The following is a 27,831-nucleotide window of genomic DNA, read 5'->3' as shown; positions in this document are numbered from 1 at the left end:
CTCATTTGACCACGTTTGTGATGTGTGTGAGAGACTATGGCACTCTCATTTAGAGACTTGACTCCGGTAATTTTGTGACAGTAGGCGCGAGACGTTGAGTTTGGCATCTGTCGAGTTGAGTGGAACCGTGGCGTGCGCGACGTGTAAGGGATATCTAGTGAAACAGAAAATTCACCTCTATACGTTTGCCAAAAGGTATCACTATCCACCCATACTCGGTTTACCAGTGTTAAACGGTGTGGCGGAACGTTTGATTTCACCTCGCTTTTCGCTGCGTATATCCAGGCTTAACTAAGCTGTGGCTTAGCTGAGTCACAACCAATTTTGGCATACAGAGTCACAAAACCACACACTGCACTGCCATACCGACATAAAAGTGACAACGGAATTACTTCGTGACGCGGTAGGTCACAGGTACCAAATACAGGCGTATGCAATATCCGCAAACAACAGTGAATGCGTTCCCTGGATTAGGAACTACACGGTTGGAGTCTTGTTTTCATCGTGTTTTTAGCCATTTGAGTGAGTACAAAGTTTTGTACTTTGACAGCAGAAATATGAGGTTGGCTTTAAGATGAAGCGCATACGATGCGACGAACAACTTTAGAAACGATCGACATTACGATATGTAAGCTAAGTTTAATTGTGGGGTATTAAGAAGTGCTTTAAATATTTTGCAGATCAAACCTCGAAATCCGACATTTATTTTTAAGCTCTCTGGATCCCTTGAGAAAAGAGGGCCCGGTTCAACTGAACCCTGGATATACCGTCCCTACTTTGGTGTGTTAAACTTCGGGCCATGTGCATGTATTTCTCTCTTGCCGTTGAAGGCTTCTGCGCAGCCGTAACTGTGGCAGTGAGCAATTTTGTTTTAGAGAAATGCTCGAACGTTTGAGAAACATATCTTCCCTACACATATACAGCGCGTTGCACAATTACCGGCGCTGTAGAATGACTCTCCCAGATAAACCGCGAAATTTGAGCCGCGAGGATTCCGCGGTTATGCTGGTAGAAGCAATTCTACAGCACGCCGGTAATTGTGCAACTCGCTGTATTACATAATACACCTAGATTATGTATACTTCACTGGTAGCCCATCAGAATCATTAGAATCCCTTTTCGTCTAAATGCTGTCTTCCGAGCAAACAACGTTGTTTCTGACAAGGGGAGTGTTACGATTCGCCATCGACATGTGCGACAACCGACGTGGTCACAGCACAGCATCAGGCAAAGCAGCGAGCGTTTCGGCCATTTCAGCGCCGTTCGGTCGGGCGCCCACGCTTCCTCCCGCGAACGTGTCCCGGCGTGTCGGTCACACGCGCCGAATGTGTGTGTGTGTGCAAACCCTGGCCAAGCCCGGCGCTCAAGGGAGAGAGCGTCGCCCTCGCCCGTCTGCAGGAGGTGGAGGAGACTCCTGTCGCGACACCGCGACTGAGTGATCATAGCTTGTTCAGACATGAATTCTCTCCCTTTCCCTCTGAACTGACGAGCGTATAAAAAGCATCGGCAGATTCCGCTGCGAGAGAGACTTTAGAGACATCCTAGAGACGACGCCAGACACCAGCTTTGTGAGCGTGTCTGTTTTCTCTCCGGGCCTGCTTCTCTGCCCTTCCTACGTGATGTTGAATTAAACGTTTTTTTGGTCGACGCTCGTCTTTGCCGTTGATGCCGTCCGCCGAGCAACGGAGTCGCCAGGCCAACGCTACCTATGGGGCCGCGAGCCACATGTAACAACCGGTGGCAGCGGTGCGATACCCGGGCGCAACCCAGATTCTAACAGGAGTGAAATAGCTTCATACGGGCTTAACTATCGGGAATAAATATATTGTTACGGGGTAGTTCAGCTTGTAGCAGAGGGCGGACACCGAATACAAGGCTTTCCAACGGACGTTCTCTGTAGGCACCAGCCGACGCTGTTGAACGTCGTCTTCTCTCCAAAAACTCACGAGAGTCTTCTTCTTCTTTCCGTATGCGTATGCGTTCTTCTTTCCTTATGCGTTGCACCGCCTAATGTGACACTACCCCGGCGGCTGAAAAGCACCGTACCGGTGCGTACTAGCGTCCAAACCAGGGTCCATGTAGTACGGTTTTAGGCGTGCAACATGGACCGTCTCGGTGCGTGGTGTAGAGGCATGGCGGACGGGATGCAAGGGCACAATTTCGTATGTCACTGGTGTCACTTGTCGTAAAATACGGTAGGGTCCTGTATACCGGGGCAAAAGTTTTTCCGAGAGGCCAACGCGGCGAGCTGGAGTCCAGAGCAGCACGAGAGAGCCGCAAGAATACTCGGTGTTGCGATGACAGGAATCATAGCGACGTTTCTGGGAGTGCTGAGAGGCTGCGATTCGGTTGCGAGCCAAAACGCGAGCAGCATCAGCTCGGGCTATGGCGTCACGAGCATATGAGCTGGCAGTGGTGACAGACGGGAGCAGGCTGTCAAAAGGAAGCAGAGGTTCACGGCCGTATAAAAGATAGAAGGGGGAGTAGCAGGTAGTGTCGTGACGCGACGAATTGTAAGCGAATGTCACAAATGGCAGCGTTATGTCCCAGTCGCGGTGGTCATCAGAAACGTACATAGACAACATGTCAGTCAGTGTCCGGTTAAGGCGTTCGGTAAACCCGTTCGTCTGTGGATGGTAAGCGGTCGTGAAAGAATGACGAACGTTGCACAGCCGTAGGAGCTCGTCGACTATACGAGCCAGAAAGCAACGGCCACGGTCGGTGAGCAGTTGGCGGGGAGCTCCATGGACGAGTATAACGTCGTTGAGGAGGAAAGCAGCGACATCAGTTGCACAACTGGTTGGTATTGCTCGTGTGACCGCGTAGCGTGTTGTGTAATCAGTGGCCACCGCAATCCATTTGTTCCCCGATGCGGACAGTGGAAAAGGCCCTAGAAGATCCAGACCCACTCGAGAAAATGGGTCTATGGGGATGTCGATTGGCTGCAGAAGTCAAGCTGGTAAAAGTGATGGCTTTTTCCGGCGTTGACAGCGGTCACAAGCAGCTACGTAACGGCGGACTGCGCGATATAGGCCTGGCCAAAAGAACCGACGACGCACACTGTCGTATGTGCGAGAGACGCCTAAATGACCCGCTGTAGGAACGTCGTGAAGCTGTTGAAGGACGGCTGAGCGTAGGTGCTGAGGGACTACTAGTAGAAGGTCGGGGCCATCAGGTCGCATATTGTGCCGGTATAAGGTGCCGTCGTGGAGCACAAACAAACGAAGAGAAGGGTCATCGCGATTGGCGCTGAGGCGATTGATAATTTCGCAAAGCTGAGGGTCCTGGCGTTGCTCATGGCGAATGTTGGAGAAATCAGAAATAGAGAGCACGCAAGCGTCATTGTCACATTCAGGTTGGCTTGGCGGGTCGACTGGATGACGGGACAGGCAGTCGGCGTCTCGATGCAACTGGCCAGACTTATAAATTACTGAAAAATTGTACTCCTGAAGGCGCAAGGCCCAACGTCCAAGGCGGCCAGTAGGGTCTTTGAGTGTAGAAAGCCAACACAGTGCGTGGTGGTCAGTGACTACTGTGAATGGCCGCCCATACAAGTAAGGGCGGAACTTTGTAATGGCCCAAACTAGGGCTAAGCACTCACGTTCAGTGATGGAATAATTTTGTTCGCACGCAGAGAGGAGTCAGCTGGCATAGGCGATGACGCGGGGTAACCCGAGCTGACATTGTGCGAGAACGGCACCAATTCCATGACCACTTGCGTCGGTGCGCACTTCTGTGGGCGCTGACGGATTGAAGTGAGCCAACACTGGCGGACCGGTGAGGTGGGCAATAAAAGCGACGAAGGCGGCCGATTGTTCGTGGCCCCAGGTAAAGGAGACCTCTTTTTTCAGAAGCTGCGTGAGCGGACGGGCTATTTCTGCGAAGTTTGGTACAAATCGCCGGAAATATGAGCAAAGACCGAGGAAGCTACGCACGTCGCTGCTAGATTTCGGTTTAGGGAAATCCCTTACAGCACGAATTTTGTCGGGATCCGGTTGGATGCCATGGGTGTTGACTAAATGCCCTAGGACCTTGAGTTCCCGGCGACCAAAGGTACACTTCTTGGAGTTCAACTGAAGGCCAGCTCGTCGGAAGACGCCAAGAATAGCCGAAACACGATGGAGGTGGCCTTCAAAGGTTGATGAAAATACAATGACGTCATCGAGGTAGCACAGACATGTGGTCCATTTGAGCCCGCGTAATAGGGAGTCCATCATACGCTCGAATGTAGCAGGGGCATTACATAAGCCGAAAGGCATCACCTTGAATTGGTAGAGGCCATCCGGGGTGACAAAAGCCGTCTTTTCACGATCTCTTTCGTCAACAGAGATCAGCCAATATCCAGAACGGAGATCGATGGAGGAGAAGTAGTTAGCACCGTGCAGGCAGTCGAGAGCGTCATCGATCCTTGGAAGAGGGTACACGTCTTTCTTTGTTATCTTGTTTAGGTGTCGATAATCAACGCAAAACCTCCAGCTGTTGTCTTTCTTTTTGACGAGTACTACCGGAGACGCCCAGGGGCTGCTCGACGGCTCAATAATGTTGCTTGCCAACATTTTCTCTACTTCGTCCTGAATGATCCCGCGTTCGGAAAGAGCAACTCTGTAAGGCCGTCGATGAATAGGTCGGGCATCTCCAGTATCAATACGATGTGTGACGACGGACGTTTGGCCCAGGGATCCGTGACCGAAATCAAAAATGTCGCTGAATGACCGCAAAAGGCCGGCAAGGGCGCTGGCATATTCGGGACGCAGGTCAGAGGCAACCATGGCTGAGATGCGGTCCTCCGGACTATGTGATGGGACAGGTTGTGCAGGTACGTCGGCGTGACGGTCGGACAGCACTGCAGAAATGGTAAAGGTGGACAAAGGCGACAGCTCGGCAAGGAAAATGGCCTCCGGGAGAACTTGTGAAGACATGCTGAAGTTGAGTACGGGAATGTAGGTGAGGTTATTCTCGACGTGTACAATGTTATGAGGTAGGACGATGTTGCGCTGTAGAGTGACGTCGGTGATGGGGTTGACAACGTAGTCGCCGTCAGGAAGGGAGGGAAAAGGTGACATGGGCACGTATACTGCTGCCTCGGGAGGTAGGCGAGTAAATGTACTGGAGCGGAGGCGAGGCTGGGATTGGTCAGCACTGGGGTCGTGAACACAATGGGGCAGGGCTAGGCGCAGAAGTCCGGCGGAACAGTCAATGAGTGCGGAATGGGCTGTTAAAAAGTCTAGGCCTAAAATCACGTCTTGAGGACAAGTATTAAGGACGGCGAAGAGCACAGGGACATGGTGGCCGGCGATGCTAACGCGTGCAGTGCACATTCCGATGATGGCAGCAGTTTTTCCATCAGCAACGCGAACTGTAGAGGTGTTAGCGGGCGTAAGAACTTTTTTGAGGCGCTGGCGGAAGGACGAACTAAGAACTGAAATATGGGCTCCAGTGTCAATGAGAGCGGGCACAGGGACTCGATCTACGAGGACATTGATCAGGTTGCGGCGTGGTGCGATGGTCGAAACACAGTTGGCTGTCCGGGTTGGTAACGCAGCGTCACGTCCGGGCGCTGCGTTGCCTAGTTTCCCGAGTAGGTGCCTTGGTACGTTGGGGACAAGCTGCGGCGACGAGTAGGGGATCGGGAATGGTGGGCTTGAGGCGATGGAGAACGGCTAGGACGACGGTCTTGCTCTGTGTTCTCAGTACGAAGATGTGCTGGGGTGACAGAAACGCGTCGTGGTGCATAATAGTTATGGCGGGCAGGGCTGTAATAGGGTTGAGAGGGGGGAGCCGGACGGCTGCGGCAATAGCGGGATGTATGGCCAGCTCGACAGCAGACGAAGCAAATAGGCCTATCGTCAGATGTGCGCCACTCCGCAGGATTGCGGGCAGGGTAGCGCGATGTGTAGGGCGGGGTTGTGGCAGCAGCAGCAACCACTGGGATTGGCTGTGGTGCAGGGGGTGGTGGGGCGGGATTTGAAACGAGGCCCACATTAGCGAATCCTTGGCGGACAACAGCCTGTATCATAGCTATTGTTGCCTGTGCAGGAGGTGACGTATGTGTAACAGGAGTCAAGGCCTCGATTTCTCTGCGGACGATGGTAGTGAGGTTATTCTGACTTGAAGGCTGCTGTAACGTGGGCAAGTCGTCACATGAGGATGTAGTCGCCGTGTTGGGAAGGCGCTGAAACCGATGGACGATGCGGCGCTGCTTCGCCTGTTCGAAACGGCGACAGACTTGCAGGACTGAGTCCACCGTAGAGCAGTCTTTACAGAGAAGTATATTGAATGCGTCATCGGCGATACCCTTAAGTATGTGGCCCACTTTATCATCTTCGGTCATGGAGGTATTCACCTTTCGACACAATGCGAGAACGTCCTGTATGTAGGCCAGGTATGACTCGGTGGACGACTCAGCCCGAGTAGCCAGGTCTTTTTTGGCTGCCAGAGCTCGCCCAATTGGTTTGCCGAATAAGTCCTGCAGTTTTTGTTTGCAGATGTCCCACGTAGGCATCTCCTGTTCGTGATTGGTAAACCAGGTCTTCGCCGTTCTCGCCAGATAGAAGATGATGTTTGCCAGCATTATGCTAGCATCCCAGCGGTTATTCTTGCTGCACCTTTCATATTCGTCGAGCCAATCTTCAACGTCCTTGTTGTCTTCGCCGTTAAAGATAGGCGGATGACGGATTTTGGTTAAAATCATGGGGGCAGCTGGAGTTTCCGTAGCGGGTGATGCGTCCTGGGATGCCATGCTTACTGTGGTAGTCGGTGGGGTGAGCTCAGGGAGACGACGTCCACTGCGCAAATCCAGGTTTCTGGCGTGAAAGTACGAGGAGCTGTGGCAAGGGGAATCGAAAGTACCTCCACCAAGGTGTTACGGGGTAGTTCAGCTTGTAGCAGAGGGCGGACACCGAAGACAAGGCTTTCCAACGGACGTTCTCTGTAGGCACCAGCCGACGCTGTTGAACGTCGTCTTCTCTCCAAAAACTCACGAGAGTCTTCTTCTTCTTTCCTTATGCGTATGCGTTCTTCTTTCCTTATGCGTTGCACCGCCTAATGTGACACCGCCTAATAAAAACTATATAAAAACAGCGCCCATGCGCAGTTTTTACGATGTCTTCGCAATGTCTGATTCGTAGCTTCCACTTCAACGTTACTGAAAATTAATCGCTGATTGTCCTAAATTTCATCAAGTGCGCAAAAGTTCTCTCACACGGTGAAATTTATTGGCATTGTAAAAAGATAATTACGCTCCTAATTTACCATTTAAACATCACACACATCAGAAACGCATTATACGAGGGTCATCCCAAAATTAAGGTATCCAGTTCTTTTATAAATCGAAAGAAATTTTTATTTTAAGCAATTTACAAATAACTTGAAAGGCTGACCATTCTTTTACTTTTTCACATAATCGCCGTTGCGGTCTATGCGTTTTTGCAGATGCTGGGGCAGTTTTTGTATGCCCGTGTCATACCAGTTCGCCGCCATGCCATTGAGGAAGCGTTTGGCCGCATCTTTTACTTCGTCATCATATGTGAAGCGTCTTCCCGCTTGATGTTCTTTTAGCTTTGGAAACAAGCTGGTGGTCACTTGATGCCAAGTCCGGAGTGTAGGGTGGGTGGTTGATGACGTCCCATCCAAATTGTTGCAGGAGAAGGACAGTTTAGCAGGCAAAGTGGGGGCGAGCGTTGTCGCGGAGAAGACTCACGCTCTTGCTCACCATTCCTTTTCTGCGACGCCCGCCTGAGTTTCTTAAGGGCAACATCTGTCTGCGTTTACTGTGGTGCCAGGAGTCATGGGGTCTATCAGCAATACCGCTCTTTGATCCGAAAACACAGTTGCTATCTTTGCCGCCAGACTGTCTTCGCTTGAATTTTCGCGGCTTGCGAGGAGAGGAATGCCGCCACACACACGATTCTTGTTTGGCCTAGTAGTGCGATAAGCTGCGAACTCTCTACACCACTTGCGGACGTTTTTAACATCCATGCACGACTCTCCGTACACTATAGCCAACTGGCGATGAATTTCGATTGGTTGAATGCTTTTTTCGTTCAAAAATCGAATAACTGCGCGAAATTCGCACCTGGCGGTAGCGACAAACGAGAGCTCCATTTCAAATGGCTGTTGTGCCGAGACTGACAGTCACCTTTGCGCTGAGTCATGACTTGTTTGGAATACGGGGAACAATAAACACTGCGGTACATATGGCGAGCAGCCACGCAAAAAGCTTCCCGATGGCCGCAGCCCTTTGGAGACCTTACTTTTGGGATTACCCTCGTACTTTCCTCCGTTTCAGGAAATCATTTAGAGTCATTGGCGCAGTTCTACACTATCAGATCCTCTGACATTAGCCTCAAGAAGCATACGCTTTGATGTGAGCTCGGCAAACTTCAATCCCCTCAGATCTACATCTGAACAGTCAGCTTTCCTGCGCGGCGAGGTTTCATGTACAATGTCGGTGTAATCTCATTTTTGGGGAATACTTGTCCCTGGTTGTCTAGCCAGAGTTGATGTGCACTCAGTCTACGGCAGCCCACCGGGCAGTGCACTGTCAGTGCTACATTTAACCTGCTTAACCCTCGAGTCAAGTTCAATATTATGAACCAGGCTGTCTCGATTCATTCTAAAGTGGTATAGGTCAGAACCCGAACCTTGCATCTGCTTGGGCTCGACACTAAATCTGCCTGTCTCACTCGTATGAGACACGCGCACATTGTTTAAAAGCCATTAAGAAGAACAAAGCTCTCATTAGGAAAGTGGTACACTTCAGGCCCAATTAGCAGGCCCGTGAGCGTGGTACAACGCAAAAAGCGTGCAAAGCGATGCCTTGCCTTGTTGCAGCTGCATGCCTTGTTTTCTTAAAATCCGCGCTTCTTTTCCACATCATTGGCCAAATCTTTTTTTTTTTTTTCTGGAATATTGTAACATTGTAAACAGAAAATTGCTAACGTACTGCAGAAGGCATGTCTTCATCGCCAACAAACCCGCCGTAAACTCGCCAGCAGACCTACACCACGTGCGTAGAGTCACTCGACACGTGGGACGCGGGTTTCTGCGAGCGCCGCCGGCTGATGATGATGACGTGCCTTTTCCCTTTGAAGCTGCGTCCTAGCCAGAAGTTGAGTTTAAAAAAAAAAAAAAAAAAAAAAAACTGAAAGTTATTTAGCCATATTGGGGCATGCGCAAGAACGTTGGGCATGAGGGGCATGACACACTGGCGCCACCTCTAAGTCGACTCACGTACGAGATCAGTGCACGTACGCATACGCGCATATTGCAACAGATGTCGCCACTTCCACTCCTAGGTTGCGAAAACAGTCTTGTTGAGGGCTTGTCTAGAGCTATTCTCTCCAGCCACCTGCATTGATCCATCTATTATATATAGTATTTTCCATGTTGCGAAGTAAGTGCACGATACGCACTGCGGAGGTTTCGAGTTCATTTTTTCCAGACATGTGGTGTAGTTAGAGTATTCTGAGCCTGCGTAGCACCTTTGGTAAAACTTCGAAAAGTATTCTTTTGTGCCGTCTACGTGACTGAGCGGCAGCGATGGAGAAGGGAGCCGTGTTGTGGACACGCAACGAGGTACAGACGCGCCAACTTTGGTTGCTTTGTCGCCCCATCTGCTTTGGAGGCGGGTGACGTAGTCAATGTTCTGCTCGGATTTTGTTTTCTTGAAAACTTCTTGCATCTCAAGCCCATTGACGAGGACATCTGGGACGACAGCGATTTGATTGCAGCATACGATCGGGCCCACGAGCAAATAAAGGTAAGTGCGCGGAGCATTGTGTGCGTCCTGTTTGTAATTGAGCTTGTCTCTGTCTTGTCCTGTGTATACTTGCAGAAGGAACTCGAAAGAAGGAACCACGCGTCGTCAGAAAACTCTTCGTCAGGACAGGAACCACCAACTGTGAGTCAGTGTGGTCAACGCCAGCATCTGCGTTCGCGACAGGCGCTAGGCGCTGGCATGCCGCATCGGCCCATGTTATGGACGTAGCGGCCTCTCGTGGTGTAGACGCTTACTGCTCTCTCTGCGATTCTCAGCAGCTCCCGTGATCCGTGTCGATCGTTTTCGCTCAACGTTGCGTTTTCTTGGCTCATATTACCATCGTTTTCTTTCATTTATTACTACCTCGCTTCCTTTCTCTTTTATTTCTTTCTTGTTTTGACCTTTCTCGTATTGTGTGTGTGCTCTCAATCAACCTATTTAGCTCTGCAGACGCGTAACTTTTGACATGGCCTTAACTGCCTGCACCTTGTGTGACCTTTTTTTTCTTTTTTTTTTTTTATGTTATGTGGTCAGACCTAGGCTATTAAAACCATTGCGAGGTTACCTGTTAGAGCCCAGGAGAAAAAAAAAAAAGACAGTGGTCCGAACGGCATTCCAGTTGGCATCAAATGCATGGTAGCGCAGTTTGCTTCCTAACTTCCAGTTTGGTCGCCCAAATGGCTTACAGTTCCAATTGGACCATACACTTGGAATGTCCACTTGGAGCGTCCGATTGGTAGGGTTTCATTTGGCTCTGCCATTCCATCCAATGATTTTTTAGTGGGATCTGCATATTACTCTTTACAAAGCATGATTTGCACTAATCAATTTCTTTTAAAAAGGACAGCAGCTTTAATCTGCTGAGTTGTTTGTCATGTTCACTATCACTGCAGCAATGATCAAAAACAACTGCTCTTAGTGGTTAGTGCCACTAACTTTATTTGGAGGCCCATGAATGAGTATGTGAGCCAAAAAGAAAAAGTTACTTTACTGTACACTTTGGTTTTGTGTCACCTTCATAGGGCTACAGTCCAGCCCATTTATAACGAATTTGATCATTAGGCGGCATTTGTTCGTTGTATCCAAAGTTCGTAGTAAGTGGACCACCTATAATACGGGCAAAAAGAGCAAGCGAGACGAAAGTTCACTCTATTTTTGAAAAAAGTCCGTGATGCATGTCTGCTTCTTCAAAGCTGATCGCATCACTGCCGTTTCTCATCTTTGCAGCGCGGTAATATGTTCATTGCCAAGGCCTCTGCTGCGCACGAGTTCCTTAAGTGACGCGATGTAACTGATCGCGGTTGAAGCGTTCACAGCTACCGGCGGTAGAGCAGCATCCTCGTCATCGTCCTCGTCGGTCTCTGGGCAGTCAGGAAGGGCTCGCACTTCACGCACAATAGCTTCGTCAGTGCATGGCTCCGCAATGTCGGCGTCGTCATCAGCAGAAACGAAATCGTTCCAGGCAACGTCAGGTCCGGCCAGCTGCGTGTCAACGACACGTTGCCACAAGTCCTCGTGCGACCAGCCTTCTGGTGGGTGATCTATGGCATCCTCGGTGCCTGGGCCCATAACACCTGCCTTGCGGAAGCAATTTGCTATGCACTCCGCGGTGAGTTCCATCTACGCTGCTTTCAACATCTCCACGGCGGCAAGCAAGCTGATGCGAACTGGCATAGCAGCATCAATCGCGATCAACAAGTGTTGGATGACGCATCGCCGGTAGCACACCTTGAACGAATTTTGCAGGTTGCATTGGGAAGCAAGAAGAGCACTGTCACCGCATTCAAGGAAGGCTGCACATGGTGCGCCGCACAGTGATCCAGCACGAGCAGGACCTTCCTGTTTTTTCGTGCCATGTCGCGGTCGAACTCGACAAGCCACTCGGCAAATAAGTCACGACTCATCCAGGCTTTTGTTCCTGTAGCATACGGGCACGTAGCTTCCAAAGCGTCGCGGCTTACGTGACTTGCCAATGACAAAGGGCAGCTGCCGGTCACTGCCATCCATATTGACACACAGAAGAACGGTTATGCGCAACTTGCTGTTCTTCCCTCCTGCGCACTTGTCGCCTTTCAAGGCATGTGTTTTAGATGGCAGCATCTGATAAAACAACGCAGTCTAAATAAGTCACGACTCATCCAGGCTTTTGTTCCTGTAGCATACGGGCACGTAGCTTCCAAAGCGTCGCGGCTTACGTGACTTGCCAATGACAAAGGGCAGCTGCCGGTCACTGCCATCCATATTGACACACAGAAGAACGGTTATGCGCAACTTGCTGTTCTTCCCTCCTGCGCACTTGTCGCCTTTCAAGGCATGTGTTTTAGATGGCAGCATCTGATAAAACAACGCAGTCTCATCGGCATTGTAAACGTCCCGTGGAACATAGCTCGTGATTGTTGGGAGGTTGTCGGAAAGCCACGCATCGACGTCCTCGTTCTTCACAGACGCGGCCTCGCCGACGACCACCTTGAAAACAATTCCGTGGCAAGCCTTAAACCGGTGGAGCCATCCATTGCCTGGGCTGAAATCGGGAAAGTCCAAAAGAAAGATGAAGTCTTTAGCCTTGGAGAGCATCAGCGAACCACTTCAGCAGTGCGTCCTCAACGTCCGCGTAGGTCGCCTTCCGAAGGCACTTTCTAATCGTCGGGTCGGCATTCACGGTAGCACCAAGAATCTTTTCCTTGCCCTTAGCAATGGTTGAAATGGTCGATTTCGACAGTCCGTACTTCTTGACCAGTTCGCAGTTTTTTGCACCTTGAGCAAGTTCATTAACAATGGCCATCTTCGTTGCGATGTCGACAGCTTTCCTTTAGCACCTGAAGAGATCGGCGTACAGTCCTCCATCGCACCAGGCACAAGTCAAGCCCTTGGGCTCGCGCGTTGAGGCAGCCTTCAACTCCCCGATCTGGGAAAGGCACGGATGGGGCAACGATGTCAACGCAGTGCCATCGCACAGAAAGAATCAACGGCGCAATGCCCTCAGCGCGGGGTGACAACGGAGCAACAAATGGAGAACCGGTTTGAGCCGGTAGAGCAGGCGCCTGACTTTCCGGATTGGCCGACGCAGATCACGTGGATGCATCACAGCGACGCGGGCGGCACCACTTTCTCTTTCGTCACCGTGCACGCGCGCTTTTTCGTTTTCATTTTTCAACACGCGCTTTTTCTTTTTTTACTTTATTTTACCCGCAAAGGAGCGCCGGGGAACGATATGTGCGCTCTGTGTTCGCGTCGTGTCAGGGGAACACAAAGTGCGCGAAAATTCGCCTGCCGCGGGTTCGCAGTTGAGCGAAACCGCGCCAAACACCGCCGGCTCAGTCAACTACGGGGGCCCGACAACTTCGCGTTCGCTCTAACCGAGTGTTGAGGCCACAACAGTTCGTTCTATGTGAGACACTGTGCCATTGCCCCAATATATATTTTGACGGTAGCACCGCCCTCGTTCGTACTATGCGAGCGTTCGTTATATCTGCGGCTGTTATAAGTGGGCTGGACTGTATATTGTTCCTATGGTCTATGTGCCATGCATGTTTGCTTGTGAAACGCTTATGTTGGCTGCTAAAGGCTGGTTTACATGCAAGCGATCGAGCGAACTGAGCAGCAGCGACAAGAGCGAAAAATTTCCGAGTTGGAACTTCCTCGCTCGAGCCGCCTTGACAACTCAGAACAGGTTTTTACGCCGCCGCAGCAGAAATCGCTAGCGTTTTCGCTTGCATGTGAAACAGGCACAAGATGGATTGGTTCCAAATACATAATCGTAACAAGATAGACATTCAAATTGGTTTCAGTCTTGTACCACTGAAATCAACAGAAAGCAATTGGAAGAGTTAGTTCCATTCAGTTTGTCCCATTTGTACGTTTGGGACCAGTTTGAACATTCCGATTGACAGTCATTCCAATTAGAACATTTGTTTGCAATAATGCTGGCATTCTGATTGGTTCCAATTAGGGATTCCTGTTGGTTTTAAAACAGGTGGGAGTTTTCCAATTGGAGAACACATTTGGATTTGATGGATTTTTTTTGCCTGGATGGCTTCTGGCAGTCGTTTATAGACACGGTTTCAATAGTAACTTTTCTCTTCCTTTCAGCATCTACTGAAATGATTAACAGATATATGCTTCAAGACAACAATACCAGAAAAATAATAGGAAAACTTTGCAGTGCACGACACGGGGTGCATCAACAAATTGAAAGATTGTAAACACCATTAATGTGATTGCTGCGCATCGGTCAGGGTGGGGTACGAAGTCAGTAGAGTGAGCTGCAAATACAATCATACCATGTTAGTGTGCACACTTAGGTAAAACTGTATGAAATGAGCCGTCTGCAACTGTAAAGTTTGCTAAAGTTCGTGACCGGCAAGTGAGCTTGTCCATGCCGGAAATGGGCGATACTTCTTCCGTTGCCAAGCCCTCGTTCAAAGAACAACTGGCCGTTTCCTTCGACGATGCCTTCAGAGGTTTTGATGTCTGCGTTGCCTACGCAGGCCATGATGCTTGATCGGGGCGGCATGGTTAAGTCTTCGTCGAGGTCATTTAAAGCGATGTGATGCATCGATGTTGTCATAGTAGGTATGGCTTTGTCCGTCGAGAGTTTGATGAGCTTTGAGTGAAAGTGGATGACCGCCCGCTGTTCACTCAAAAAGGTCATACCCAAAATCACTTCATGGGAGCACTACTGCAAGACCATGAAGTTGATAGGGTAAGTACATGTACATCCATCAACTGTTACTCTTGCAGTGTATCGCCCCGACAGAGTAATGAGGTTACCACCAGTGGTGTGGATTAGCGGGCCTGCCCAAGTGGTCATCACTTTCATGAGCTGGGCAGCGAACAGTCCACTGATGGCAGAATAGTCAGCCCCGGTGTCCACTAAGGCAGTAACCGTACAACCGTTGACAGCCACTTAAAGGTCACTTGTTCATTTCCTTGCATTACCTGTTTGTCTTGGTTTCGGATCTAGGCTTCGTTGTGTACTGTGGTAGAGGCCGGGGCACACCGCTATCATTTTGTTAGGAGGCGGTGTCAGCTTGGAGTTTGATCGTGTTGCTGTCTACATTGTCATCATGCTTAATGGCGGTGTCACTTTAAAGTCTGGGCATGTGATCGTCGAGGGCATCTTCACAAGGAGCATCGGCGTAATGGCGTCATCGTCGTCACTCGGCGGAGGATCTTGGTTAGTTCGCCGTATAGCAACCTCCCCTTCAAAGGTTGCTTCCTTAAGTTTCCCCTATGGTGGGGCTAGGAGACCCTCCTCGCACTAACTGCGGCCTGGCAAAGCAAATCTGTACGGCAATGGGGAGCGGTATCTATGGCTTGGTGACTCTACCTTCCGCAAGTAGTCGTCGATTTCTTCTGGCCTTTCACCAGGACGGGGTCGTAGGGCGTTGATGGCGAAGCCATGCAGGTCTATGCGTCTGTATTGGCAGTGGTGTAAAATGTGGCTGGTCTCACCACAGTGGAAGCACAGCAGGCGGTTGTTGGATGTGCTCGAGGCGTCGCATTTCCTGCGACTGGTGGTTCGTTTGTAGGCTTGGTGGGTGGGGGGCCAAGGAGTGGCGTTCAGTAGGACCTTGTTTACATCAAGGGGGGTTTGGTAGGTCGCCTCGGGATGCAGGATGCCATGCAGCAGCTGCGTAATTCATACCTTGGGATTGTTGCATTGTATCGTTCAAGGCAAAATTCCCAAGCTCCTGCTGCTTCTCACAGACGATGTCTGTGAGTGTCGCTACCTGGGGCTGTTGGGAAGACAGTAGCGACCGGCGCAGTTCTTCTCGGACGACTTTACGAATATGGCCCTCCAAGTCATTTTTAGCAGTCGCCGTATCCAGGGAAGCTGCGTTGGCTTGTACCAGGCATTGATACTGCCTAGTCCGGGCGTTGAAGGTCCATTCGATGGAGGATGCTTCTGTTTCGAATTTGGCCACTGTTCTCGGTGGCTTCCTCACAAGGCCAGCAAAAAAAAAAACCTTTGACGCCTTTCATTATGAAATTGACTTTCTTATCTTCTGTCATGTAGGGATCAGCGCAGTGGAACAGGCGCTTCATTTCTTCGACGTAACTGAGCACGAACTCATTTGGGAGCTGGACCCTGGTATTGAGGAGCATTTCCTCTCTTTCTTCCCTGACAGCGCTCGTGAACACATTCAAGAGCTCCCTTCTAACTCGCCCCATTTTGTGAGGGAAAATCCTTGATTTTCATTCCATGTTAGTGCTGCCCCATCCAATGTGAAGAAGACGTTCTGGGGCTTCAATGCATCATCCCAGTTTTTAAATGCAGCAACTCATCCTTACTGATCGAGCCAGTCCTCTGAATCTTGTCCCTGGATGCCGTTGCAAATGGGGGGCTGTCGGGGTTGCTGGATCACAACCGGAACCGGTACTGTAGACTGAGCTATCATTACCACAGGAGTCTCCTTCCGGGTTTGGATGGGACCCCGTAGTAGGCTGTGTTCAGGTAGGAGCCCTTGAAATCGGCAGCTTGTTCGGTGGGCTGTGGGGACGTCTCCTGAGGCGACACGAACAGGGCTGTTGTCTGGGCTTGTGGGAGGAATCCGAAGCATGAAAGCCAGCACCTCCACCAGATATCACGTGTTGGTGACAATGCCGAAATCGGCAAATGAAGAGGCGTGACATTGGACTGGATGGGCTATTTATTTGGGCTGACTTGCAGCCGCAAAACAACTAAGCGATTTGGTAGCGGCGATAACAGCAAGTGTGCTTGTAGGTCATCGATCTAAGAATGCCCGTTGCACCCATCAATGCTCAATTTAAAGGCGACGAAGAAACATATAGATAAAGCTGCAAACGGTGACTAGCATAACCTGGAATATTGCAGAAACACACGAGAGTGGCTGAAATCTTCTAGGTACATCTCAGCTCATCTTGTGCGACAAAAAAAAAATGATAAAGCTGCATCTCGTGACAATGAGCGTGAACAAACAAAGAATACAGAATTAATCTGGGCATTAGAATTGCAATGATAAGGCTGCATGCCGGTGGCTGTTGAAAAAGAACAAATAGAGATTTGAATGGTTCGCAGCAATACACAGTTTATGAGCAGTGAAGTTGGGGCCCATTTCATCGAAGGCGAAACACAAAAGGCAGCTGTGTGCTTTGCGATGTTAATGGGCATTAATTAAGATCCTCAGGGGGTTTAAATTAATCTGAAGCCCTCCACAGCAGCTTCCCTCACATCCTGAGTCACTTTGGGAGGGTAAGCCTCACCTACCATACCATTACAGACAAAATTTTATTAGATAAAAGTACATTAGCACAGCTGCTGTTATTGATAAGGTAATGTGCTACAGTTTGATTTTCAAATGGTCTACAAGGCACGTAATTGTACCTCAGGGTGTGATGATGTACTATTTCCTACTATGACTGTTTCACATCCCATGAACTGCTACTACATAACTGTACTCATTCGTGTTACAGCTGCTAAATTCAATTTCTTATTTGCCACAAGCCTGCAGAAGAGGTTTTTCACCTTCATTCATGCAATAAAATACAGGAAGGGAAAAATCTCGTTGGAGCCATTGAGTTCTTGTTCTCATCGCCGCTCATATAAATACGGCAAAAATAAAAGGGCTGCAATGACCTCAGTGCATTTTCATCCTCTCCAATGCACAGAAGCAAATTTTCGTATTAATAAGTCGTAAGTAGCTTACAAAAGGCTGCTTGTGAGAAAAACTATAATTTAAGTCATCTGTATTAATGACAGTATTTGCAGTGGTCAGAATTTTGTCAAGTCCACCACACCATTTTGCTTGGCTCAGGTGTTGCTGTAGACTGTGGTACATAAGAGATCTCGGTCCATATGTATTGATACCGATTGCTTAGGGACTTGTATTTATATTTTATTGGTTTGTTTTGGTTTGTGCGGTTTAACTTGTCACAGTGTGGCTCAGGCTGATAATAGTGGAGGGCTCTGGATTATTTCGACCAGCTGGAATTCCTTAACATGCACTAACATTAGTGCATTGCATATTCCTAATGACATTCTCATTGTTTTTCACTATGGTTTGAAATACATGAATCCATTTGCCGGAACCGAAGCTCGTGAAAGCAGAACTGGAGCTATCGTTTGTAAAACTGACCAGTAGGTGCCCCGGTTATTGAGGACGCATTCTGTAAATTCGTAAACGGAGTTCATCTAACTACTTCTGTTTGTTAAGTCAGAGTAAGGAACCACTGTTTAACAGAAAAATATAAGAGCAGTGTTTACCACATGATAAGATAACAAAGAAAACAGATAAGAGAATGGTGCAAGTGTGACCTACCTAAAGATGGGGTTTTTGCAGGTTACATTGCATCATGAGGTTAAAGGCTCAAGTCACCTTCCATTTTCCATGCTTCATTAACCACACTCCTACCAAGTTTCTGGCATGTTTCTTCTCGAAAGTAGTCAACTGACTTAATTCCTCTTAACTGCTATTGGGCACTGACTTGCAGCACTTGTTTGCATGCAGTGCGGAGTTGTTGGCACCTCTGAAATTTTCTCTTGAGTTATTTTTTTGTTTTGCTTCAGGGCTGGAAGCAGGGAGACTACTGCATTGCGGTCTTCTCAGGGGACAATCTTCCCTATGAAGCCAAGATCAAGTGCATCAGAGGGAAATACTGCATTGTGCACTACATCGGTTATGGCAATGAGGAACGTGTTCTGCTGTCAGACCTGCACCCATCAGAAGGCAAGAAAGCCAGGCAAGCTCAACAAGCTCGAGCGGGGAGTGTGAGTATTCTCGATTATCACTATTTTCTCAACATTGACAGTTCACATCAGCCTCACGATGGATGAAATTGTCCCACTACCCAACTCCCCTAGTTTCTTCACAGTGGTCCCAGGATCAGTTCCCACTCTGCGATTAATCTTTGTTCATTTCCGGAGGCTTGAGAAATCTGCATGCCTGTCCTGTGTAGCCATATAGTGCTAAGCTGGACACTTAATTGTAGTTATTCCCTTCAGGACTGCCATGTGTATTTGCTTTGTGCCCATGTCTGCTACAGCCAGCTTCTAGCTAATTCTGTCTGTGTGTGTGCTAAAAAAAGTAGGAGGGGTGGGGGGGGGGGGGGGGGGGGGGGGATCACAGTTGGTTGTAAAATTGTGCTTTTCATCACTGCGCATCACATTCACGCTTAATTTTGAAATATCCATGTCCAAGAGAAGTGTGAAGTTATCATTTGACACAGTGTAAGAGTTGTCGTGCACACCGTAAGTTCCATGACAGTTATGAACAGCAGTTGTAAGTGTGAATGGTACTGAGTGGCATAGTGATGAACATACATACTTCGTCCACAATGCTGTGTTCATAATAAAATGTCTGATCTGCCTTCTATCTATCTTATCTCATTTTTTATCTTACAATGTCTTGCTCCCTGTGTAGAGGCTGCTATGACGACGTTTGAAGTAGCAGCGCTTGTAATGCAATTTGTGGAGCCCAAATCGTAATCCATATTCTGAGCTTTTTGTGTCGAGACACGGAACCCTATTTTCTGGTGCTACCCAGCAGAGCATGTAGTATATCAATTTAATCCCCCAAAGCTTGATCCCTGAAATTTCTGTCTGCTTGACTGAAGCTGTAGAAAGCATTGTAATGTCGTTGTAACTAAAATTTTAGGCACATGTCAGCACTTGCTTCCCATTGTGTTGTAAAACTGGTAGTGGTATTGATCACGCTTTTCTTTTTATATTAAGAATGCAACTTACAATGAAACAATAAGTCATAATGCCATAACCCTGGCTTCACCATATGCTAATAAACAGAGTAGTCACAGTTCTAACAACGAACTGTGACTACTTCCACAGAGCAAGCAGCAGAGTACTTGCGTATGGTGTATGTAATTTTGTGGATGTAGCTATGCATTGTGGTAGTTAGCAGATGCAAGCTGGCAAACGGTTATCACATTGAGGTGATCTTGTGCATTGCATGCTAGGTTAACATTCTAGACTTTGTGGTACTGAATGTCAGAAAGCAGCTGCCTTCTGTCTGCCTGAAAGCATGTTTAGCATTTGTTCATTACTTGTATTAGTATCTGACTCTGTAGGCACTTTGAATATATAGCCATATTTAAGAAAGGTGTAATGTGTGAATATATTTGTGTGACAGATATTCTACTTGCCTTTCTGCTTTATTACTGCTCTCGATTCGTGTTGTGTAAAACTCCTCCCTTGCAAGATGCTTCGGTGCAGCCAAACTGTCCACAGCTGCATCTATGCCACTTTATCCAAATATCAGCTTACAGAGCATGAACAATGTACTAATAACTAACAATAATGAAAACTTTATTATACAATTCAATGTGCTGATGACCCTTGGTACTGTCGTTTGAGTTTGGCTGGAAAGCCTTATTCTTGCATTCTTAACTTGTTTTTCAGAGCGTCCATACAAGCCGTGTTACTTCAGGCACATATCGGCATCACACGACCGTTCCCAACGTAAGCGGGCTGTTCTGTAGCTACGAAAATATAATTTCATGCAAATGTGATACAAGGGTCACTGGTGACAGTATGCTGCAAGTGTTCTCTTGAAGGAGGTTAGCTATGCCGTGCTTTAAATATGCTTCTGGAATTTCATACGTCTAGGTTTGTGTGAGTGCTACTGGTCAGGCGAATAATTTGGCTTAACGTTTTTCTGGTGTACCTCACTGGCATGAGAAAAAACCAAACTTAATATCTTTTTCTTTCTTTCTGTTAAATATGCTCAGTGTGCCTGATGCATTAATAGCCACTACAGTGCAGTCCATTTATAACAATATTGAGAAAACCTGAAAATCCAATTATTATAACCAATTATGGTTACATCTGGACTGGTAAAAGTAGGCTTTGCCTACTTAGCAGCGATGAGTGAATTAAGTTTAACAACAGCGCTAATCATCATAAAGAGCACTAAACACTTTATTACGATACATCAACAGCCATAAAATAACTTCAACATGCTTAAAAAAGTTGGAAGTTCGCGCTCACTTGTGTGGCAGCTGAAGCTTGCAGTAGCGCGTATGTTGGCGGCAGTCCCTTTTGTGTGCACGGAATCATCAGTGATCGGATGAACTGCAGGACATCCCCAGCCTTGATGATTGCTAAAATCGTAGAGTGCAAATGGCTGTATTTTTTCACGACGTTTCCAACCTTGAAACCATGCCAGACATCCCAATAAATCTACTACTGTTTCATCTCGATAGCTATCGAGCCGTGACTTGGTTGTGGTCGGTGCCGTCTTTCACGGACGCACAATTAGCTATGGCAATATGGCGAGGCAACAGGCATCGATTGTGGTGATGATAGCGCTCATTTTTTAACTGCACGCAGTGACCCTCGCAGATTTCTCTACACCGGTCCATTTTCACAGCTTATGTCAAGTTTTCATGTTATTCTCTTAGTATTTTATTTTTTATCAGACATTCAGACAAATTTTCATTTTAAACATCTACCGGGTGGTGATTAAGCTATCGTTGTATCCGATATATCATCAATAATCAGTCATTATATATGGTTTATTTTTATATTAGGTGCAATGAGAAAACTGATAACTCCCAAGAATTTGATCATTATAAGCGATTATATCATTATATCTGGTGTCGTTATAAGTGGATTGCACTCTATATGAAATGGTTTTCATTCATGAAAATATTAGGTTTCTGCTTTTATACAGCTGTAATGATTTGTTCCTGCTACTAGCCACCATTGCTAGAACACTTTGTGGAGGACAGCCAGGCATTTATGTCATTACTGTGTCAGTGTTTGAAATCAGAATTAATGATGCTGCTTAATTAAGCATTGTCACCAATCATTAAAGGTTAAGAAGAGTAACATTAATCTCACATGTAACTGGTAACAGAACTTGCCCTCTAGTTGCACAGTTGTCTGCTATTGATAGTAGCTCATTTGCAGTGTCAACATTTCTTTGAGCATTAATTTTGGCAGCTACTTCGTTCTAGCTGCAGATTATATAAGAGTTTAGATATATTAATTGGCATGATTGATTCATGGCTTACAGCTTCCCAACGAACCACCTTGGAGCGGAAAAGACAGCCTCCGAATACCTTTTCCAGACCCAACTCATGTATGCATTCTTTTCAGCTTCATCTTTCTGTACTAGTTTTAAGCAACGTGTGAAATATTTAAGATGTGCATTTTGTACGCTTGACATTTTTCGAGCACTACTTTTTTGGCAAATTATGTGGGGTGCAAGACCAGACTTTGACATTGTATGTGCTACTCACATATTCTTGTGAGGTATAGTACCTCGCTTAATGTTTAAATTGCAAATTTTAAAAACAAGGAAGCAAGAGACGGTAGGGTTTCACACAAAAGCGTCGTCTGAAAGGTAGACACGATCTTGTTAAACTCTGAGAAGTGTGTGCTCATGTTATTTGATGGGCACGTCTTTCTTATATGATCATACCTGTCATGGATCTCGGGAGAACGCACGGGCCGAAAGAATGGACAAGACGCCAGCAGTACCCACATTTACATCCTACACCACACAGACGCTAACTCATAAGAAGAGTAATTTACAAATCCTAACACCAGAGCACACTCGACACTGCATCAATAATAGGTTACAAGCGTTCGGAGTTGACGCTCACAGTTAGGCACTGATGACTTGGTGCACTGATGACGTCGGCGTTGAGCTGGAGATTGGACAACCTCCTGGTCGAGTGCCGGCAGACGCAATGTTGAGTTCACAATGGCATTGAGAGGGACCACCTGTGCAATGCAAGTGGCAACCGTATTGGTTGCTTCAGTTTCCTTAGAACTGAAGTAAAAACAAAGTTTTTATTTAACGTGCTCAGTACGACAAGTGTGGGACAAAGAATGCAAAGGAAGAAAAAGCTGCCAGCTACAGTTTGAAAAAAACTCCCTGTTCCCATTCTTCACGGGGCAACTGTGGTTAAGCACTCGCAAGGTTGTGCAAAGGATTTGTGCGGAGAAAAATTAATTAGGACACAATAATCACTTCACGATAATAATCACAGGAGTCACTGTCACTTAAAAGCAGTTTTACTGAAAGTGTATAAGTCGTCAACTTAGAGATAATAAATTTATCAAAGTATTTATTAATGTACCATGGCACGTTAACAGTTAGTCACATGTCGCACTTTTGTGTAACGAATATTCTGACGTTATCCTGTTTATTTGTATCCTGGGCATGAAGACAGTACATGATAATTGGCAGGACGAAGAAGGTATTGCTTTGCTTTGTTTGGATATTTCTATTTGTGTGTCACAGAAATAAGGAGAGAAGTGTTCAGTCATCTGCTTCATGCTTCATGATGGACATCCTCAAGCTTGTTTTATGCAACCAATGTTGTAAACTAGTGAGTGGTTTTCAACCAGTGAAGCGAGAGAAAAAAAAAAAGGTATTTAGAATAAGCTTTTCCTAATAATGGAGCATGCTACTACTGCCAGCCACTTACCGCCAACTAAAATAAAACGGTTCTCGTCCTGCGAAGTTTCCAGGCACGCAAAGAAAAGTCCCTCTCCCCCCAACAGGGGGAGCTTTTGCACAAGCCGTGAAAATGCTCCTCATCCTCGAGGGGACTTGGGGTCGAAAGCTTCCTGTTTTGATGGCATGTACACAACATCCTGGCAATTTTTGGCATTCTATTTATTATTGCATTTTTATTTACTTCTACCTGGAAAACCCATTGATTCTGCGTCAAAATGTTGTGTGTGCCGGAATGTCGGAATCGAACCGCAGCCTCGGTTCAATTCCACAACGTTGAGCTTGACAGCTAAATTTTTCAGTCTATAATTCTGAGTATATATACCATCTGCAGTAGAGAGGCAAGGCATGAAAATTTTCACGTGACGTATGATGTCGATGCACATTAAAGAATTCCGGGCTAATTTGAATTAACCAGGAGCACCCCTCTATAGCATCTCCACACACGTTCCGAGCTGGGGATCTTGAAAACCATGCCTTCACTCTTCTCTTTTGGGTGTCTCTCCTTTGGGCGGGGAAGGAGCAAGCATCCGACGGTAGAAGCTAGCTTGTGGGACAATTATAGTCCTTCCTTTCTTAAAGTATACACCATAGTTTCACTGAAACCTATTATGTAAAGAATGAAAACCTGTTTTTGAAATTGGCATAGAATTGGAAGATCATACAAATCGTAACAGAATCAAAGGGTGCCGTCGATTGTTTTTTTCCATACAAAAGCAGAGGGAGATAGGGAGATATGTTTATGAACCTATCACCACATTAAAGAGAATAAAAGAACACGTCTGAGTAACACAAGGAACAAGTGACTCTCAGAGGCGGCCTACATCTTAGGCGTGTGCATCAGCAGGGGGTGAAAAAGAGGCACTTGCCCCCCACCCCCTTATCCAAGTTACACCATGTAACTATCTGTTTCTTTGCTGTGATGTATGAGCATTAATAAATATTATGAAATTTGTAATCGTTAGGAACAAAACAGAAATTTTTATTTCTTAATTTTTTACAGAAAGTCCTTTCCTTGGGTGTTGTGTTTATTGTTTACAAAACTTTTATTATTTACACCAACCCCCCCGCCCCCCACTCCGATGAATCAGGTTTGCTCCCCTCAAGACAAAATCCTGTTGACGTCTATGACCTTGGACGCAGGCCATGAGTGAAAAAAAGTAAAAAACACACAAAAAAGCTAGGAATCCTGCTGCATATATTGCCTAGACACAGGGACCACACCACATTATCACTCACTCGGCACAAGCATGTATGCTTCTTTGTGCCCCTTGTGTGTTTTGCAGGGTATGCCTCCATTGCCTTCGCTGTTTTCGGAGGATGGCAAAGACAATGATGCACTTTCCTCGATGCTCATGGCTTGGTATATGAGCGGATATCACACAGGCTACTATCAGGTATTACCACATTTCCTCAATATTCATGTCAGAAATTTAAAGTGGGCTGTGGCTGATTAAGCGGTTGACATATGTAACACCAAATGGGCCACAATCATAACTTGCTTTTCAGGCACACAAGCCGTTCAAATATTGTCTAGCAATGAGTCCCTCTGAGAGAATATTCAAGCAGAGATGGGACAGCATTACTAATTTTATGGCTTAATTCTCTTCCCAAGAGTTATGTTATCAGTTCAAAATCGTCACCGATTCTGAAGACCTCTCTCAGGAGAACTCGAGTGCTTCATTGTGAGTTATTGTATACTGTAATAAAATATTTACTGTAGGTTTTTTTCCCAGTCTAAATCGTTCACATCAAATTTGGAAGCCATGCGGCAATTTGTTTCTGCAAAAGTTTATTTTAACATTTGCCCTTTCCTTTGCCTCAGTTATGGTGATTTCGATGGCCAACACTATTTTGAAGCATCACTAGCAATAACCACATGTTTTTGCCCTTATTGCCCGTGAAGAACAAACTGTAAGGCATCTATTAAATTTACTTTGACAGTTTGTGAATGGAGTCGTCATCTTCAGTCGTTATTTCAGCCGTTCAGTGTGCGCAAATGTTTTTTTAACGGCGTCTGTGACGTCATCACTGCTTAAGCAGAAGCATTGTCAGAGTTTCGGTTTCAGTTTTGTTTTGCTTCCTCAATTAATTCAATTGGTATTGCAAATAATTGTTTCGTCGCGATGTGGAGTGGAAAATGAGTGCCAGAGATTGAGGATTACTTTCTAGCACACCCCAAGGTCGTACAGCTGAGCGATCTCCGCATGTGAACCGTTATTGTTGTATTTAATATTCTACAAATGCTAGTTCATTAGAAGCAAAAATGGTGCTGTGATCTTGTATGGTATATCCTCACAGAACTGTTCTAACTGTTCAGTGCTATTTGATATATCCAGGTTCAATATAAGCTGGCTCAGCTGTAGCCATCTATTGTTTTCCACGCTAAGTGATTCCTTGAATCGAAGAGCATCTTCATTTCTTCAAAAATACCTGCCGCATCATTTTGTGTCGGCAATGTGAATATGCTTCCGCAGTTATATGATGAACGCTCACTTATTACAAACAAAGGTAGAGCTACCGTTAAAATATGTATTAGGGCTATGACACTGCATCTCGGATGAAATTAACAACTGAAGCCACACAACTTGGTCATAACGAACAGGGAGATCGAAACCGACCGCCGGCAGCTGCATTTCGTTGGAGGCGAAACTGAGAGCAGCCCATTTAATGTGCATTGTCAGTGCATATTGTCAAGAATCAAGGTGGATGGTGACCTACCACCAGATGCCATGATTTTCCTCACCTGCTATTGTTATTAATTGCAATTGCATTCGTAAAACGCCTGTTCCACAGAAGGTGGTGTCTAGAGCGTGTATGATCAACTGACGAGCATAGAATGTGGCTCGGTAGTGTTGGCTTTAAAGGAATAGATGGTCACGAGCGACGTTTTAAAGTATTAAACACACATTTTCTCGAACTTGGTGCTGAATTAGGGCAAGTTTAGTTAGTACAAACTTTGCATGCTGCGAACGGAATCCGCGTGACCGTCAGGTTTGTTTTAAATGGGCTTGACTTATAGTAGGTGCGCATACACAGCATTGTCTCCTGTCTTTCTTCTATGACCATCATTGGTTTCTGTCGTGAAAGACAGGTACAGCCTTTTCTCAAACGCATACAACCCACTAGGTTTGCATTCTGAGCCATGCTGCATGGCTCTCTTGCCTGCAGTGTTCAAAATCTCCTGCAGGTAAGAAAAACTTTAGTTTTCTGTCCTAAGAAGCTTCTGGCTACCACGGGTGCTACAGGCAGGCTGCCTAGCTTTGGCGGCCATATTGGTACAGAAAGGCCCATGCACTGTATGATTTCAGTGCATGTCAAGGAATCCCATGTGGTCTAAAAAGCCTCTGTAATGGTTACAAGTCCCATAGGGCATTAAACCCATCTGTTTACAATTCATTTTTTTTCCATGAGTGTGTATGCTGTGCTTTTCTCTTCCTCTTCGTGTCACCTGTCTGTGCTCGCCACTCTTAGTATGCTGTGTACTGTTCAGCTTGGTCCAATTCCTGGCTTTCTTTTATTGCTCGATTCCTTCCGCCCTCTTTCAGGTAACTAGTTTCAGGGCGGTCATGTGCTTTCTCTCTTGTATTACACCACTCGCAGCCTGAGGTCAGCATACTGTCAGTGTACAGTGTAGCAAAGAGGTTAATTGCTAGCCTGTCGAGGCAGAAGGAATTCGCAGCAAACAGTACACTCTGCAGGTGGCCAGGAGAAAATGTATGAACAAGGATTGAAAATCTGTAAGAGTGAATGGTGAATGTAGTCGGCACACTAGGAATGGCACTAACACACAATGAACTTGGCTGAGAGAATAGAAACAGTCTGTTGCGTCGGTCATCCATATCCCAGCACAATGTATTAGCAAGTGGCCGTGAGATTTTACTCAACCTAAGCAATGGCAGTGCAGCGAATGTTGAGGTTGTGAGGAGATGGGACTGAGAGAAGTATTTCAAGTTTTGTCAAACACCTGGTTGGACCTCTTTATTGTGGTAGTTTCTTGTGAGAAGCATTTCTTGTAGCGCTTTCTTGCATGACTTCTTAGTATGGCAGCTTCTTGCACTATTGTGCTCTAGACTTTCTTGTAAGACTCTACTTGACATTTGATCTCATTCTGTTTTGTATTTGTAGGCATTGCAGCAGTCAAAACATCCGGAGAACTGCTGTGACCACAAGTAGAAAGCCATTTTCAGAGACATCAAGCCCTTTCACCCTTTTATATTTCTCTTCTACAGCAATTTTGTTCTTGTTGTAAACAAGCAAAATGTCAAACTAATTGTTGTTTCTCATTGCATCACTGAAACACATACAATGGCGGCACACTTTGCAGCCAACAGAATGATATGATGCTACAGGAATGTGGAAAGACAAGCCTGAATATGTAGTGTGCAATGAGCTGAGCATAAGTCCTTTGAAGTAAGGAAGATTGGTGGCACCAAATTGGGCCAGAAAATGTTGTGTCATGATTTCTGAGCATGCCTGCTTGGCCTATACATGTCTTGCCTTCAAAAATTAAAAATTGTGTTTTTTATTTCAATTCAGAATCATCCCTTTATTGATACAAATATTTTTCACAGACAAACATTTAAGCTGTCCTAGCTACAATATAGGATACTAAGCAAATGCACT

The 27,831-nt window shown here is 46.6% G+C and overlaps 1 protein-coding gene across 1 annotated transcript; it reads left to right on the top strand.

The window, feature by feature from the left end:
• The first annotated feature begins 9,367 nt into the window (after nucleotides 1-9,367).
• On the top strand, nucleotides 9,368-27,478 carry LOC146198673 (survival motor neuron protein-like). The gene is made up of 8 exons (XM_084594174.1): nucleotides 9,368-9,576; nucleotides 9,689-9,760; nucleotides 9,836-9,901; nucleotides 18,291-18,491; nucleotides 20,136-20,195; nucleotides 21,754-21,819; nucleotides 24,492-24,602; nucleotides 27,334-27,478. Exons 1-8 carry the CDS (start codon nucleotides 9,541-9,543, stop codon nucleotides 27,379-27,381), a joined length of 660 nt encoding a protein of 219 aa, XP_084450300.1. The 5' UTR covers nucleotides 9,368-9,540; the 3' UTR covers nucleotides 27,382-27,478.
• Nucleotides 27,479-27,831: the final 353 nt, after the last annotated feature.

This window comes from Amblyomma maculatum, chromosome 2 (genome assembly GCF_055883805.1).
Source record: "Amblyomma maculatum isolate TAMU_Amacu chromosome 2, ASM5588380v1, whole genome shotgun sequence".
Lineage (NCBI taxonomy): Eukaryota > Metazoa > Arthropoda > Arachnida > Ixodida > Ixodidae > Amblyomma > Amblyomma maculatum.
The sequence above is the reverse complement of the archived record's forward strand: the minus strand, read 5'-3'. Positions and strand labels throughout refer to the sequence as shown.